The 14,842-nt window shown below is 45.4% G+C and overlaps 3 protein-coding genes across 5 annotated transcripts in view; 1 reads left to right on the top strand and 2 right to left on the bottom strand.

Moving 5' to 3' along the window:
- ubr7 (ubiquitin protein ligase E3 component n-recognin 7) overlaps nt 1–2,804 on the bottom strand; it is a 10,447-nt gene extending 7,643 nt beyond the window's left edge. Inside the window, exons 1-4 of one of the 3 annotated variants that reach the window (XM_050057505.1) lie at nt 2,641–2,804; nt 2,137–2,264; nt 841–974; nt 583–643 (exon numbers count right to left, since the gene is read on the bottom strand). In XM_050057505.1, coding sequence (XP_049913462.1) covers nt 583–643; nt 841–974; nt 2,137–2,256 — 315 coding nt within the window. In that variant the 5' untranslated portion in view covers nt 2,257–2,264; nt 2,641–2,804. Of the gene's footprint in view, nt 1–582; nt 644–840; nt 975–2,136; nt 2,349–2,640 lie in introns of all 3 variants that reach the window. The other 2 variants (XM_050057503.1, XM_050057504.1) reach the window with 2 other exon arrangements.
- Nucleotides 2,805–4,411: 1,607 nt separating this feature from the next.
- On the bottom strand, nt 4,412–7,804 carry tmem251 (transmembrane protein 251). The gene is made up of 2 exons (XM_050057553.1): nt 7,670–7,804; nt 4,412–6,214 (listed from the first exon to the last, which is right to left on the bottom strand). The coding sequence occupies exon 2, from the start codon at nt 6,204–6,206 to the stop codon at nt 5,820–5,822; it is 387 nt and encodes a 128-aa protein (XP_049913510.1). The 5' UTR covers nt 6,207–6,214; nt 7,670–7,804; the 3' UTR covers nt 4,412–5,819.
- Nucleotides 7,805–8,726: 922 nt separating this feature from the next.
- On the top strand, nt 8,727–14,053 carry LOC126398297 (E3 ubiquitin-protein ligase TRIM50-like). Its single transcript, XM_050057513.1, has 9 exons — nt 8,727–8,968; nt 9,060–9,186; nt 9,359–9,529; nt 10,275–10,370; nt 10,879–11,109; nt 11,279–11,301; nt 11,453–11,583; nt 11,865–12,046; nt 12,142–14,053. Exons 1-9 carry the CDS (start codon nt 8,868–8,870, stop codon nt 12,577–12,579), a joined length of 1,500 nt encoding a protein of 499 aa, XP_049913470.1. The 5' UTR covers nt 8,727–8,867; the 3' UTR covers nt 12,580–14,053.
- Nucleotides 14,054–14,842: the final 789 nt, after the last annotated feature.

Below are 14,842 nucleotides of genomic sequence, written 5' to 3' on the forward strand. Positions count from 1 at the left end.
GAGAAGCAGTCAGAGCTACAGGCTACAATGAGGCTAAAAACAGAGTTCATATGACGTTTTTCCAAACAACTTTTTATGTCGGGGCTGCAGCACACTTGGATCACTACGGATGAGCAGTATGGAGATATTTTGTGGTTTCAATTTTGTGTTCTTGGACGTTAGTCTGGGGCGCCGTCTGCCATTAGGTGTGCTCCTCATCCAACAAGATCTGTGATGGTTGCACAAATCGTTATTGCCAATTTTGTCTAAGCTCCGCCCTTTATGAATTTGTATTTGCTGATTGCCGCCATGGTTTTTCACCAGTGTTGCTGCTTTGTAATATAAAGTTGTAGATTCATCCTCAGATGGTGTTGATACACTCACATTTCATCAGGTGTGTCCACGTATCTCAGATCGCGCACCGCTGTTCTGCATGTACCACAAGTGACGACAGCCGCCACGTCCACACTCAACTTTGAGTGCGTCAGCAGTACACTGCATTTTCCTGCACTATGTAGTGTGAACGCACTTGTGCTCTTAGTATATGAAGTGTTTGGTACAGACATCATTGACATTATTGTGTCTCATCTGTTGTGAACTCACAGGGTGGAGTTTACACTGCAGCTCGTTGAACTTCCTGTTTCCACAGTCACAGCGGAAGTTCCTACAGAAACCAGAGAAGAAGAGTCAGTGACTGCATGAATCCATCAGCGTCTGTGTCAAATAAAACTATAACTCTATCCACATGTTACAAAGTCTTCACATCATTGTTTACATGAAAACACATGTTGACTCACAGCAGGAAGTCGTCAGATTAGAACCGACGATACATAAATGTGATTCATTTAAAAGAGCACCGACCTCTTGGTGTAGAGTTCAAAGAGGTCGTGACCTTCATGACACTTGTACGAACAGGCCAAACAGACTCCGGCTGCCTCTCCTCCCTTTGGTGTGCAGGTGCTGCAGGCGTACAGAGCCTGACGCTTCACATAACCCTGAAACACACACATGACCATCGCACAATGTGCACACAAGTTGGACCTTATTTCAATTTCATGTTGACCTCACATCCTGTTACCTGTAGGTGGCGCTACACATGAGTCATCAATGCAGCAATACATTCCATAGAGTTTATGCATTTTCATGAATGTTGGACATCATACAAAAGAATCAAATATCACTTCCTGTGTCCACTATGTGGCGCTACACAACACCTGCTAATGACACATCAAGTGGAGGCCGCACTGTGTTTACAGGCGTGTTCTAGATGACACACTGACCACCACTGATCATCGCACAATGCATGCTGGTGAGATCTGTGTCCTGACTCGCTCTGACGTCACGCACAAGTGGACAGTGATGACTTCATGACATCATGGCAGCTGCAGTTTTTAAAACCAGGAGCTGCAGCTGCTCTCCATCAACTGCAAGACCCAAGGCATGATGGGAAACAGCTGGCTCTCAGCTGATCAAACGCCAGGTTCAGACTACATCACAGTTTCGTCCAGTCCGATGTTCACTATGTCACATTAGACGATTGTGGAGTCATAAAATCGTGCCGTGACTTGGTCGACAGACATGACGCACTACGAGTTGGTCCACGACCATCATCACTGGTCGTCTTTCACGATGCGTGTGATGTCATCAGGTTATTTTGTCCAAACTTTATTATTATTTCAGTCACTGTGTCTGTTCATGTTCCAGCTGAACTGATGTTGTAGTAATGTAATAAGTGTCACCAGATGGGCGGAGCTACATTTGAAGTCCTGCATGCAAATTATGAGTCACAGAACCCTCCACAGGAAGTTCCTGCAAATGTTTTGCAATAAAAGCCTCTGTAGAAGATGAAGGATTCTCTCAGCTGACACTGTAAGAGGTGAAGGAGAGAAGTCGTGGAAGACAAAAAGAAAAATCAAACACAGACTTTCTGTCGGGACGCTGAGGCGAGCCAGACGTGGCGTCGGTTGTCGTTTACTATGACACGCTACGCGAGATAAATAGATGGATTACTGCATGACACTCATTATCACTCACAATCTGAGCCGATGTCACATGACGACCACGACATATATTATTCAGTAGTATTCAGAAGAAGTGTTCAGCAGCCCTGACTGTACCTGAGAGTGTGACGTTAGGCAGGTACACGTGATCACTCACCTGAGGATATGAGCAGTGATCAGAGTCACTTCCTGCCAACACGGCTGAAGCTTCTTCCTCCAGCTCCTCATCCTCCTCCAGAACATCGACCAGAGACACCGTCTGTTCCTCTGACATCATCAGCCGCTCTGCAACACTACGTCTGTTACCATAGAGACCAACAGAAACCAGCTGCTGTCACATCTGTCAACAACTGTTTACTGATCGATGTTCTGATCAACAAACACAACAAAAACAGTCTGTTACTGTGATATGAGCCTGATGCTACTGCCTGTCTCTGAAGAGACGTCATGAGTTGATTGACATGACATGATTATCAAACAGTTTTACTCGGATCATCGACCAGTCTGATCAGCTGCCAACTGATCGGAAAACAATCGATAAACAGGTTTTAAATCAAGCTTCAGTTAGCATTAGTTAGCATCAGCTAGCGTCATTTGTGAACGTGCATCTCCTCCGCAGTGATGCTAACTTTGTTAGCTGCGTAATAAAACACAAACTTACCGAACAGGACCTGTTTACACCGTCTGACCCGGCTGTGCACGAGCCAATAACCCGATCAATAACAGCCAATAATCAGCTGCGCCTGATGTTCAGCTTATCGGATCTTTGTTATCAAACCGCTCGCTGCTGCTTGTTCTGATGACAACTTCCGCTTCATTTCCGCAGATCGTATTTGGCGGCATTAATCTGGGGTCAGAGGTCACAGAGTTTAAAAAGAGAAATAAATACTTAATGAAACTATAAAATCAGTCAATCGAAGAACCAGCTGTGTCTCTGTGTGCTGAGAAATTAACTTTAATGTTGGAAATAAACTTTAATGTGACGCGTAATGCACTGGTTCTGTGGTACGTTCAGGTGTCCCACGGAAATCACGTGTAAAACCCTCTTCACCGTGAAATGATTAGAGTCATTGATCACAGATTAGATTTCTGTTTTATTTCATGTTTGTTAAAAACACACCCTGTGTTCCCACAAACAGAGAAACGTATTAAAGATGAAGGGTCCTCTGCTACTGGACCACTGGGGTTTCCGAATAAATTAATCCCTTGGAGTTTTCAATTTACGAAGGGCACTGAACGCATCAGACGATTCTTGATGACGACAGCAGGAGGGGCTTGTAGTAAAGATGGCGGACGTGGCTGTGTTAGCAGAGCTGAGGTTCAGAGACGGACAGAGAGAGAAAATCAGCGTCAAAGTGGAAAACAATCTCCATTCTCTGATTAACGGGATTCAAGAGCTGAACACGAACGTGTCGCGACTCCTCAGCGAGCTGGTGGAGCGGGAAAAATCCGGCGGAGACTGCGCAGAAGGTGAGCTAGCTCTCTGCTAACCGCTAACATTACAGTAGAATACAGGCTGTTACCTGTCAGAGGTAAACAGACAGGCTGTTACCTGTCAGAGGTAAACAAACAGGCTGTTACCTGTCCTGTTACCTGTCAGAGGTAAACAAACAGGCTGTTACCTGTCAGAGGTAAACAACCAGGCTGTTACCCATCAGAGGTAAACAGACGGGTGGTTACCTGTCAGCTCTGTGACACAACAGTAGTTTTTCTGATGCATGCTTTACCTGCTGCAGGTGAGGAAGAGGACGAGGACAGTGATGAAGGAGACGAGGAGCCAGAGGAGCCCCAAAACTCTCAACCACAACCTCCAGCCAAAAGATTCAAGACCTGAAACACCTGTGGACAAACGAGGACACACATGACACACAGGGACACCTGCAACACCTGAGGACACTTGAAACAGCTGGGGACATGTGGAGACTTTGTGACAGGATGATGTTTTGTTTTTTTCCTGTTTGAAGCAAAGACGATGATGTGAGCTGATCAGTCACATGATCCAGGTGTGTCTGACTCCATGTTTACACTCAGGTGAAAAGACAAAAAATAAAATGTCTCCCCTTTTCTCTACTCCATCAATCAGTCATCAATCAGTTATTGATCGCGGGTCATCCAGTATTTTAACATGTCTGAACACTGAGCTCATGTCTGCCCAGTCATGGTCACCCTGCTGGTGAGGGCAGGTGAGGACAGGTGAGGGGATCAATTTAACAGGAACACAAACACCAGCACCATTATGATGTCATCATAATATTATGTTAATATATTATTGTGAAACACATATTTTGCTCACATGTACGTGCTGTTTGACACACGCACTATAATTCAAATCCAGAATGTTGAACAGATGAAATCAATAAGGTGTCAATGGTTTCACTAAATTCTTATTGATAGACGTTGGCAGGAGAGACGAGCGAGGGGTCAGACAGTGAACACACACACACACACACACACACACACACACACACACACACACACACACACACACACACACACACACACACACAGATGATCAGAGATATTCCTTTAATTAAACATTCTTAACGTTCATGTTCAGATGTTTCATTATTTGTCTCTCGTGTCTCAGACTGTCGAGTGGATCGTTCTCATGTCGCACTGCTGACAGATCGTTTATGTTCAATCAATCAATAATTAATATGTGATCAATACATCATCCATACATCATCTATACCAAAAGAAAACAAATCAACCAGTAATCACTGTGATCAATAATCTATACATCCCCCAGACGGTAAGGAAAATCAATCAATAGTGACGATTACATGATTGATATTTTGTCAATACTGAAAATCAAATCAATAATCACCCAGTACGTCAGCGTGTGTGCCAGACTCCAGATTAAAGTCCTCTGTGTTCATTTATCTCTGCACCATAAACACGACATTAGACCAGTATGAGAGTCACTGTGGCTCCACCAGACACTCTGTATCTGTGACCCTGCTGTAACACTGAACACTGACCTGGCTTCATCTCCTTCCTCTCTGTGCCACACTCCTCCTCCTCTGTCAGTTTTACACCTGTTGGTTTGTAGTTTTTTTTATAACTTAAACATGAACATCAAAACTGATTTGACCTCAGTTCGCTGCAGCTGAGCTCTGCAGCCTCTCTGTGCCAGACTCCATTCATTTTTCTGTCAGTTTAATTCTCAGTCCGCCCCCTGAGCCCAGCGGCTGCTCACTGTGTGTCACTCTGTATTTCTGCCTCCTGCATCTGTTCCTGAAGTCGCTGATGATAAATACAGGTTTTTTTTTTCTTAGTAAAACAAATTACAAATCTTTATAAAAACTCTGCAGTATGTTTTTTTCATTTCACTGATGTTGTAATAAAGTTATGACGGTGACCAGCGTGTCATGTGACTCATCTTGTGATTGGCCGGCAGCTGTCAGGTCAGTAGTTCAAGTTCCATTCTAAATTCTTAACTGCATGTAACCATAGCAACAGCACTGATGCTTCAGGTAACTATGGGCTGAAGTGACCACAGACAGGCGCATACTAAACATCCTCCAGCCAATCACAGCACAGCATCTGTAGAGTTACGATAATAAACTGACAGCTGCCTGACAGGCGACACTCAGGGCAGTACTATGTGTTCTGAAAGACAATATTCAGGGCAGTCCTAGCGTTAGCTCCTGGCAGACAGGGCGAAGGGTTCAAATGTCACAGGACAGTTTGTTAATCTGTTTAAAGGCACACAGGAAGTGACATCACAAACAACACAAACAGTTCAGTTTGTTGTCAGAGGGACGGGCCTCTCTGATTGGTCGCCTCCTCTCTTAGTGTCAATGAGCGGCTGGCCTCTCTGATCGGTTGTCCTCCTCTCTACGTGTCGATGAGCGGCTGACCCCTCTGATTGGCCGGTTTGCGGGTGGCGTGGCGGCTGCAGAGCAAGGCGAGGCAGACAGGAAGGACGCAGTATCCAACTGCTCGAGGGTCGGCTCTTGTACAGGAGAACAGGAAGAGGAAGAGCTGCAGGTACGGCAGCAGGAAGACTGATGCCCATATCCAGACAGGAAGTGGCGGCAGACGAGCGCTGACGCTCTGAGACCAGCTGACGGCGAGGGGTGGAGCCGACGGGTCGACCACGCCTCTCTGCACGTGCTCCAGACTGAAACTGTGAACCTCAAATACATAGTACACCGCCATGACGCTGAGCAGCAGGTAGAGAGCCACGCCCACCCATCCCATCCGCTGACGGAAGTTCATCATCCTCCATACTGTGAGGGGAAACAATCAATAATCAATATATATCAATATAATCAGTACAGATCAATATATCATCCTCCATACTATGAAAGAAAAACAATCCATAATCAATATCCTCCTGAGACCCAAACGTTTGTTTGGTATTTATTTTGAACTTGTCCGGGATCAACAGGACCTGATGAGACTGAAAAAGACGACAGTAAAGTCCTCAGACGAGCACTTTATAATTAACAGCGTCTCAGTTTGTGACTGTTGCTAACATCAGAGACAGACTGTCTCAGCAGAGACGGCTGCCATCTTGTTTTTACATGGATTAGTGAATTGTGGTCTCACTACCACCAGATGGCACAAAGAAGCGTCCACGAGCGAGGACGACAGGTCAAAGTTCAGCAGAATGAAGTCTAAGGAGCAGCAAACCCAAAATGTGATGTCATCATATGAGGACACAGGGTCTCAGGGATCAACACATCACCCTCTACACTGTCAGGGAACAACCAATAATCAATATTTATCAAAATATGGATCAATTAATCATCCTTCTTACTGTAAATCAATAATCAATATCAATACCAACAATATATTAATACATCATCTTCCCCACTGAGGGGAAAACAATCAATAATCAATATATATCAATACAGAAATAACTCAAACGTCAATAATCAATAACTCGTCCCATCCACTGGCACAATTTTATCATCCTCCATACTGTGAGGGAAAAACATCAATGATCAGTGAATAATCAATATGTTATCAATAATCAATACATCACCATACACTTCAGAAAAAGATAATCAATCATGTCTGACCAAATCATCAATATTTCGTCAATACTGAAAAGGAAGAAATAAATAATCAAGCAGTAACACCTCTCAGGACGGGACATGTGAGTGTCTCTGTCCACTCTAACACCTCTCAGGACGGGACATGTGAGTGTCTCTGTCCACTCTAACACCTCTCAGGACGGGACATGTGACAGTCTCTGTCCACTCTAACACCTCTCAGGACGGGACATGTGACAGTCTCTGTCCACTCTAACCAGACTCCATTCATCTTTCAGCCAATTCTAGCTCTGATAATAAAGCTCAACATCTATGACCCTGATTTAAACCTGAACACTGACCCAGGTTCTCTGTAGTGTTTCCGACACATCTGAACCAGACTCCATTCATTTTTCAGCCAGTTTTAAACCTGCTGATCTGTAGTTTTATTTGTTGACCATATTCAAAGTGACTGGAGCTCAGTACCTGAGTCTGAACTCTACAGCCTCTCTGAACCAGACTCCATTCATCTTTCAGCCAGTTTAACGGTGAGTCAGATGAATGTCAGACTGTGTGATGTTCCTGCCGACCTCCATCTTGCTCTCTGTGTATTTACACACAGACAATTAGCAGCCTGTTAGCATCGTGTTAGCAGCCTGTTAGCAGCATGCTAACCGGTTATCTGGTGTCTTTATCAGCTCTTACCTTCCTCCGCGCTGATTCTTTCAAATCAAAATTCTGCTGTCGGCTCGTCAGTCTGCTCTGTCGGTCCCGGAGCTCCAGGAAGTACAGTCTCCCCCTTGTTTTGTCACCTGACACCCATGGATGACGTCATTAATAGGGCCGCTCCTCCGGCGCCATCTGGTGTTCAAACAGCATGACTACAGGTTCATGTTGCTGTGAGGCACAGTGAGGCATCAGAGGAGCAGGTCACAGGTCAGGTAGAGACGTTTGTCACTGTCTGATCTTTAACTGAGCCTCCAGGTAGGAAATCATTCATCCAGCAGCTCGTTAATTAACTGTTAATAATAATGTTATAAAGGTGAAGGTCACAGTGCTGTCCTGTTGCCTCCAGAGAAACCAGGAACACGTTCAATCATACAACAGTGCACACCGTTCTGCCACGGTTACTGACTGTGTGACACGAACTGTGAGGTACGTTTTTCTCTCATATGATGCCAGAGGTGTTCGGCTGCTGACAGGTGCAGTGTGGAGGTCAGGTGTGGATCACGGCTCCACAAATCCACACCTGACCTGTTTGGTAGCGTTTCACTTTCTAAGCATCTGGAAATAAAACAGATTTAATTACCAAATCAAAAAACTGTAGGAAAGGAGCAGGTCAGGTGCTGACAGGTTTCGTCCTGTTTCACAGAGCATGAGGGAAACTCTCACCTGTGTTTGTCTCTGTTTCCATGGAGACGTGTTGAAGGTGACTCTCAGGTGCGTGTCTGTCAGATAAAATCAGATTATCACAAACAAACAGAGCTGTTCACACAATCCCATAATAATCATTAACTACAGTACTATTGTTAATAATAATAATATCTTCATGTCTTTTCCACAGTCAGAGGACGATTTATAGTTTTTAAATAATAGTTAGTTTTTAATCATTTCAGAAAACATTTTATACATAAAGGAGTCAACTTGTGGCTCCGCCCACTTTGTTTGTTTAGCCAATGACATCGGAGGAAAAAGAAAAACACCCTCAGTCTATAAACAGTCGCTCTGCTGCAGGAACACAGACCGACAGCACCGAGGGTAGTTACCTGAACCTGGTCCCTGGGAGTCTGGGTTTGTTTCATTGTTTGTTTTTGCTTTTGTGGTCAAGGTGGTCCTGGTCTCTGTGGTCCTGGTCTCTGTGGTCCTGGTCCTGCTGGTCCTGGTGTTGGGGCTCAGTGAGGACATGGAGCGTCGTCAGAGTCTGGAGGATCAGCTCAGGTGTCCCGTCTGTCTGGACGTCTTCACTGAACCACTGATGTTACAGTGTGGACACTCCTACTGCAGGTACGTTGGACGGACGGGACACACCTGTCCCACCTCTGCTCCACCTGACCTCACCTGTCCTGACCTCACCTGTCCTGAACTTCCTGTCCAGGTGTTGTGTGCGCTCCATGACGATGGACCTGCTGGGACAGTTGCAGTGTCCCGTGTGTCGCTGTGCTGTGGACGGAGACAGTCCTCCCCCCAACGTCAGCCTGGCTCGAATCATCGAGGCTCTGCAGGTAACGACACCTGTGATCAGCTCACCTGGCGAGATCTCATGATAGGTCGTTGTCTCCGAGCTTTAACGAGACAAACATCCACTGAATATTTTAATTTGTGTTTTCAGTAGAAACCTTTATTTAAAAGCTTTTTTCAAGTTTTTATTGACACAGTTTTCCTTCACTCTGACAGGAAGTGAGTGTTTCAGGTGGCGCTCAGCCGGAGTCCTGTCCTCAGCATCACAACCCGCTGAGCCTTTATTGCGAGGACGAACGGATGGTGATCTGCGGCCTCTGTGGAAGCATCGGCGCGCACCGTGGACACAAAATCACACCTGTGAGCTCCGTCTACAGCCGCATGAAGGTTTGTAAATAAAACAGCACCATGAGCTCCGTCGAGTCAAAGATGGTTTACATTTCTAAAGAGGATTGATATGTGATTGTTATCTCTCACAAAGTGTATCAATAAAACATGGAGCGATATTTGTGTTCATCATCAGTCAATCGGATGTTCTCCACTAAAATGAGAGCTCAGAGTAACAGAACGTTATATTTCTACATGAATTAACAAACGCTAAGTTGTTCCTTCAAGTTCCTAAGTTGTTATTCAGAGCACCGCCACTTTGCTCGGTGCTCTGAATAACCCAACAGTACATTCAGACAGCGCTCTGAATTTATAAACGGTCCATTTTGTGTCAGAGTGCACTCTGACAAATGAGTATTTCTGAACGCACCCTCAGATACAAACATTGTAATGTTTGCTGTCAGACAGACGTGCTGATTGGCTGACAGGTGAGAACAGTTTGTTGACTCAGCGCTGATAAGCGTCCATTAGCTGACATCATATCAACACACAGAGATTAAATGTCTTTAATGTTCCACGCCGTCTTTCAACAAGGTCACATTGTTTCACAGCACCTGCTCTAGTTTGGTGTTTACTTCCTGTTTGACTCTGGGTGGTCGTCATCGTGGGGTGCACCTATAGTCAGCTGATGCAAACGGCGGCTGTGAGAACTCGGAGGAAGTTACAGGACGACTTTGTCTGACCTGTTGAATCAATGATTCTGCTTTAATAACTAATGAATTTATTTTCTGTGTGTGTCCGTCAGGAGGACATTTCCTGTCTCATCACAGAGTTCCAGCATCAGAAACGTAAAGTGGAGGATCAGATCTGTAAAATGGCGTACAACAAGTCCAGGATCACCGTGAGTAACATCTGCATGTTGGTGATGTGTCGTTCCTCGCCATGTTTCTGTTTCCTGAACACAGTTTGGTTCTCCTCACTCTGGGAGACGTTCACAGGTTCAACCTCGGCTGTTTACATGTGACAGAAAAAAGAGAGCTGAGAGAAAAGTTCAAATCCCGCCCACTTCTCACCACCACACAGCTGACCAATCAGTGAGTGAGGAGGGTGTGATGTCACACAGTCGATCGAACACAGACCCCCGAATCTGTTTCGAACTCTTCACTGTTTCACAACATTTCACGTCTGAGAATGTTCCCGTGTCACAACGTTTCACAGTGTTTCACGCTTCACATAATTTCTCTCTGTTTCAAACTGTCACAGCGGTTTGTGGAAACACGTTCAACAAGATTGAAGTTTAGATTGAACGCGCCCCTGACGTGCTCAGGTGTACCCTGACTGACCAATCAAAACGTCTGATGGATGACATCACGATGACCTCAGTGACCTGCTACTCTCTGTCCAATCAGAACGAGTCCGACGTGTTGAAGTGGGTGGTGAGGAAGGAGTTTGGCGAGCTGCGGCGCTGCCTGGAGGTGGAGGAGGCAGGGTTTATGCAGCAGGTGGAGACGTCGGCCGCCGTCCTCATCTCGTCCCTGCAGACCCAGACGGACCAGTTAAACCTGAACCTGAACCGGCTGCAGGAGGCCCAGACCACCCTGCAGGACCTGAGCAACGAGGGACACCTGGACTTCATCATGGTACCGATCACATGTCTGATTCTGATCAATATCATCAATGATGTCACCATACTGTCGTCTGTTATTAAAGACAAAATCAATCAGTGTTTGATTCTGAATAAAAACTGATCGACAGACCTGATCGATTATTGATCGGCTCTCAGATGTCTCTCTCTGTTTTTGTTTACAGAAGTACGGATCGATCGCACCGAGGTAACAAACAAACAAACAAACATGTTGTTAATGAACTTGATTAGTGATCAGTTAGTGATAAATATTTAACTCTTTCTCTCATATCGTCTCTCCTCCTCCTCCTCCTCCTCCTCCTCCTCTTCCTCTTCCTCTTCCTCCTCCTCCTCCTCAGGTTCAGACAGATTCAGGAGCTCCAGCAGAAGGAAGAGAGAATCTTCAGCTCTCTGAACTTTAAAACTGGATTTAACCACAATGACATTAAACTCACCGTGTGGAAGAGACTGCAGAGGAAGATCCTGCCAGGTACACCTGTCTGTCTGTACACCTGTCTGTCTGTCTGTACACCTGTCTGTACACCTGTCTGTCTGTCTGTCTGTCTGTCTGCACACCTGTCTGTACACCTGTCTGTCTGTCTGTCTGTCTGTCTGTACACCTGTCTGTCTGTCTGTACACCTGTCTGTACACCTGTCTGTCTGTACACCTGTCTGTCTGTACACCTGTCTGTACACCTGTCTGTCTGTACACCTACCTGTACACCTGTCTGTCTGTTTGTTTACCTGTTCTTCTCCTCCTTCTCGGTCCAGCCCTGGAGCCTCTGAAGCTGGACCCTCAGACGGCTCACCCGATGTTGGAGCTCCATCACGGGGACACGGTGGTGGGCTGTGGCGCTCTGCTGCGGAGGCTTCCTGATAATCCAGAGAGGTTCAGTTACAGTTACTGCGTCCTCGCCAATCGCGGCTTCTCCTCTGGGAAACACTATTGGGAGGTAAATACCGCTGTGACATCATCACCGAGACACCTGTTTGTTGTTGTGTGTTTACAGCAGAGTCGTACGGTGTTGTGCTTCCTGTTTCCATCCAGGTGGAGGTCGGGAACAAACCGAAGTGGCGTCTGGGTTTGATCAAAGGAACGACGAATCGTAAGGCCAAGCTGGGGAAGAGTCCAGAGAACGGGGTGTGGCTGATTGGACTGAAAGATGGGGTTTATGAGGCCTTCGCTACGCCCAGGGTGGTGCTGCCGTTGTCGTCTCCGCCCCGCAGGGTGGGCGTGTTCCTGGACTACGAGGGCAGAGCTCTGACCTTCTATAACAGCGACAGTCTGGACGAGCTGGGCTTCATCTACAGCTTCAGGCTGGAGGTCCAGGGGAAAGTCTACCCGCTGCTGGACGTCTGCTGGCACGACCGCGGACACAACAAACACCCACTGGTCCTCCTCCAGCCTCACAGGGAGCTCCTCCTCCCCCTCCCCCCGCCACAGAAACACGACAAGTGTGACGCCTCAGAAACACCACAGGCCTGAACCCAAAATAAAGACCAGAGACAAAGTCCAGTTTACTGAGGTCAAACTGAAGTCTCAGTCAGAGCCGCAGGTTCAGTGATCAGGTGTGTTTCAGGATCAGGCTGAAACCTAAACAACATCAACGGTCCCTGAAATTTCTGTTAAGAGAAAAAAAAAATAGAAGTCAACTCCAAACTCGACCATCCAGACCTGCTCTGTCCCAGCTGTGCTGAATGATCATCAGTCAGCAGATAACGCCCCCTAAACACTGTGGGTGTGTTCAGAAACACTCAGCATGTCAGAGCGCTCTCTGGCACAAACTGGACTGTAAATTCAGAGCGCTGTTGGAATGCACCATTTCGTTATTCAGAGCACCACACTCTCAGAGCGCCAGGTGGAGTGAACGTGTTATGAACTTCACTGTTAATTCATGTAGAATAAAACGCTCCATTTCTTCACACAACAGGCCTCTCATGCTAGTGTAGAGCGTCCGACTGGATTAACAAACGTCTCCTAAATAAGGGCAGGTGTGGTGCTGTGTGCAAATACAGATATACACATTTCCAAGGATTAGAGAAATGAAACCAAAAAAGTCTGGAAGAAGAAGAAGTTCAGCAGTGGTGAGATCAGTACTGCTGTTACAGGTGAATAAACAGACACGATAAAACATCTGTGAAGCTGTAAATGTGTCAGCAGCAGAGGAGGAAGTACTGACACCACACTGGAAAAATACTCTGTTACTGGTAACAGTCCTGCACTGAAAATATTATTTTGGCAAAACGATGTAAATACCATCAGTAAGAAGTTTTTAAGTATTAAAAGTAAAAGTACTCCATGCAGAAAACTCTGAATCAATTGAATAAATTTAAGGAATTAAAAGGAAAACAAAGTCGTCATCTTTGAGAAGATGTAACCATGAAATATTTTTGTATGAAAAATGACGATTATCAGAGTAGTTGCTAATAAAAATTTTTTAATTAATTAATAATTAATTTATTTTCATAATGTCTGTGTACAAAAACAAAATAACTGTAGTGGAGTAAAGGGGGAAATATCTCCTGCTGAGGTTTAGTGGGGCGAAGTAAGACGTTGCATTAGATTCAAATACTCATGTAAAGTAAAAGTACCTCATACTGTACTTCAGTACAGCACTTGAGTAAAAGTACTTAGTTACATTCCAGCAGTGGTCAGCAGAGGGACGCACAGTAACTGAAACTACAGTAACTGAGATCAAGGGACAAATAAAGTCGTATCTCTGACTCCTCTCACGTTATTTGAAGACAGTCGGTTTTTACCGTCACATGAAAGTCTTTTGTTCCTCGTCTGGTGACACAGCTCCAGAGACGAGTGCAGAGTCCACTCAAATATGTTGAGACGGTTAAAAGACAACGAAGAGTTGACTCAGTCATTTACAAATGATGATGATGATGATGATGATTAGTGAGAGATTCAACACTTTCTATTTGACGTGTTTTTGTGAGGAGAGCGTGTTTGTATTTGAATAAAGAGAAACTGTATTAAATGAAGAGACGTTGTTGCTCAGACATGAACTGATCTCACTGCTTATTAACAGTGAAGATGATCAATAAGAAGATCGATGATGCAGACGTGATTCAATCGGATTTATTCATGAAGCACATTTAAAGACATCAAAGACCTCTGACCTTCAGTCACCGTACAGAGACCAGTCCAACCAGTCTCACCAGTCTCACAAGTCCAACCAGCAGCTCAGTGGGACAGCAGACATGAATGTTCAAATCTCTGATAATTGAAAACCTGTCAGTCATATTCGAACATAATTCCAACCATCAAGACATCACAGAGGTCAGTGATGAAGACTCGTTATATTCCAGTGGTAAGTTTAACACAACACACAGTCCCAGCTGACATCGACCAGCTCCAACATGTTCAGCGGAAGAGAGCTCTGATGACAACTCTTCAGTCCTCCTCCTCCTCTTCTTCCTCCAGTAGTCCTCAGGGAGGTCAAATCATTCGGCAGTAAAACTTCTGAAAATGTCAGAACTTAAACTGAGCGACACTCAGAGGGTTCAGTCACAGGTTCCTGGTTTGTTCAGTATGTTCATGGACGTATCTTACTCTATAATGTCTGTGTGTGTGTGTTCCATGTTTTTCTCCTCACTGACTTGGTCAATCCATGTGAAATTTGGTACAGTGGTAGAGGGTCATGGGAGGATGCCAATGAAGCAATATTACATCAATTGGCCAAAGGGGGGCGCTATAGCAACTGATTGAAATGTCAAACTTTGAATGGGCATATCTCATG

The sequence above is a fragment of the Epinephelus moara genome, chromosome 12 (genome assembly GCF_006386435.1).
Source record: "Epinephelus moara isolate mb chromosome 12, YSFRI_EMoa_1.0, whole genome shotgun sequence".
NCBI classification, from domain to species: Eukaryota; Metazoa; Chordata; class Actinopteri; order Perciformes; family Serranidae; genus Epinephelus; species Epinephelus moara.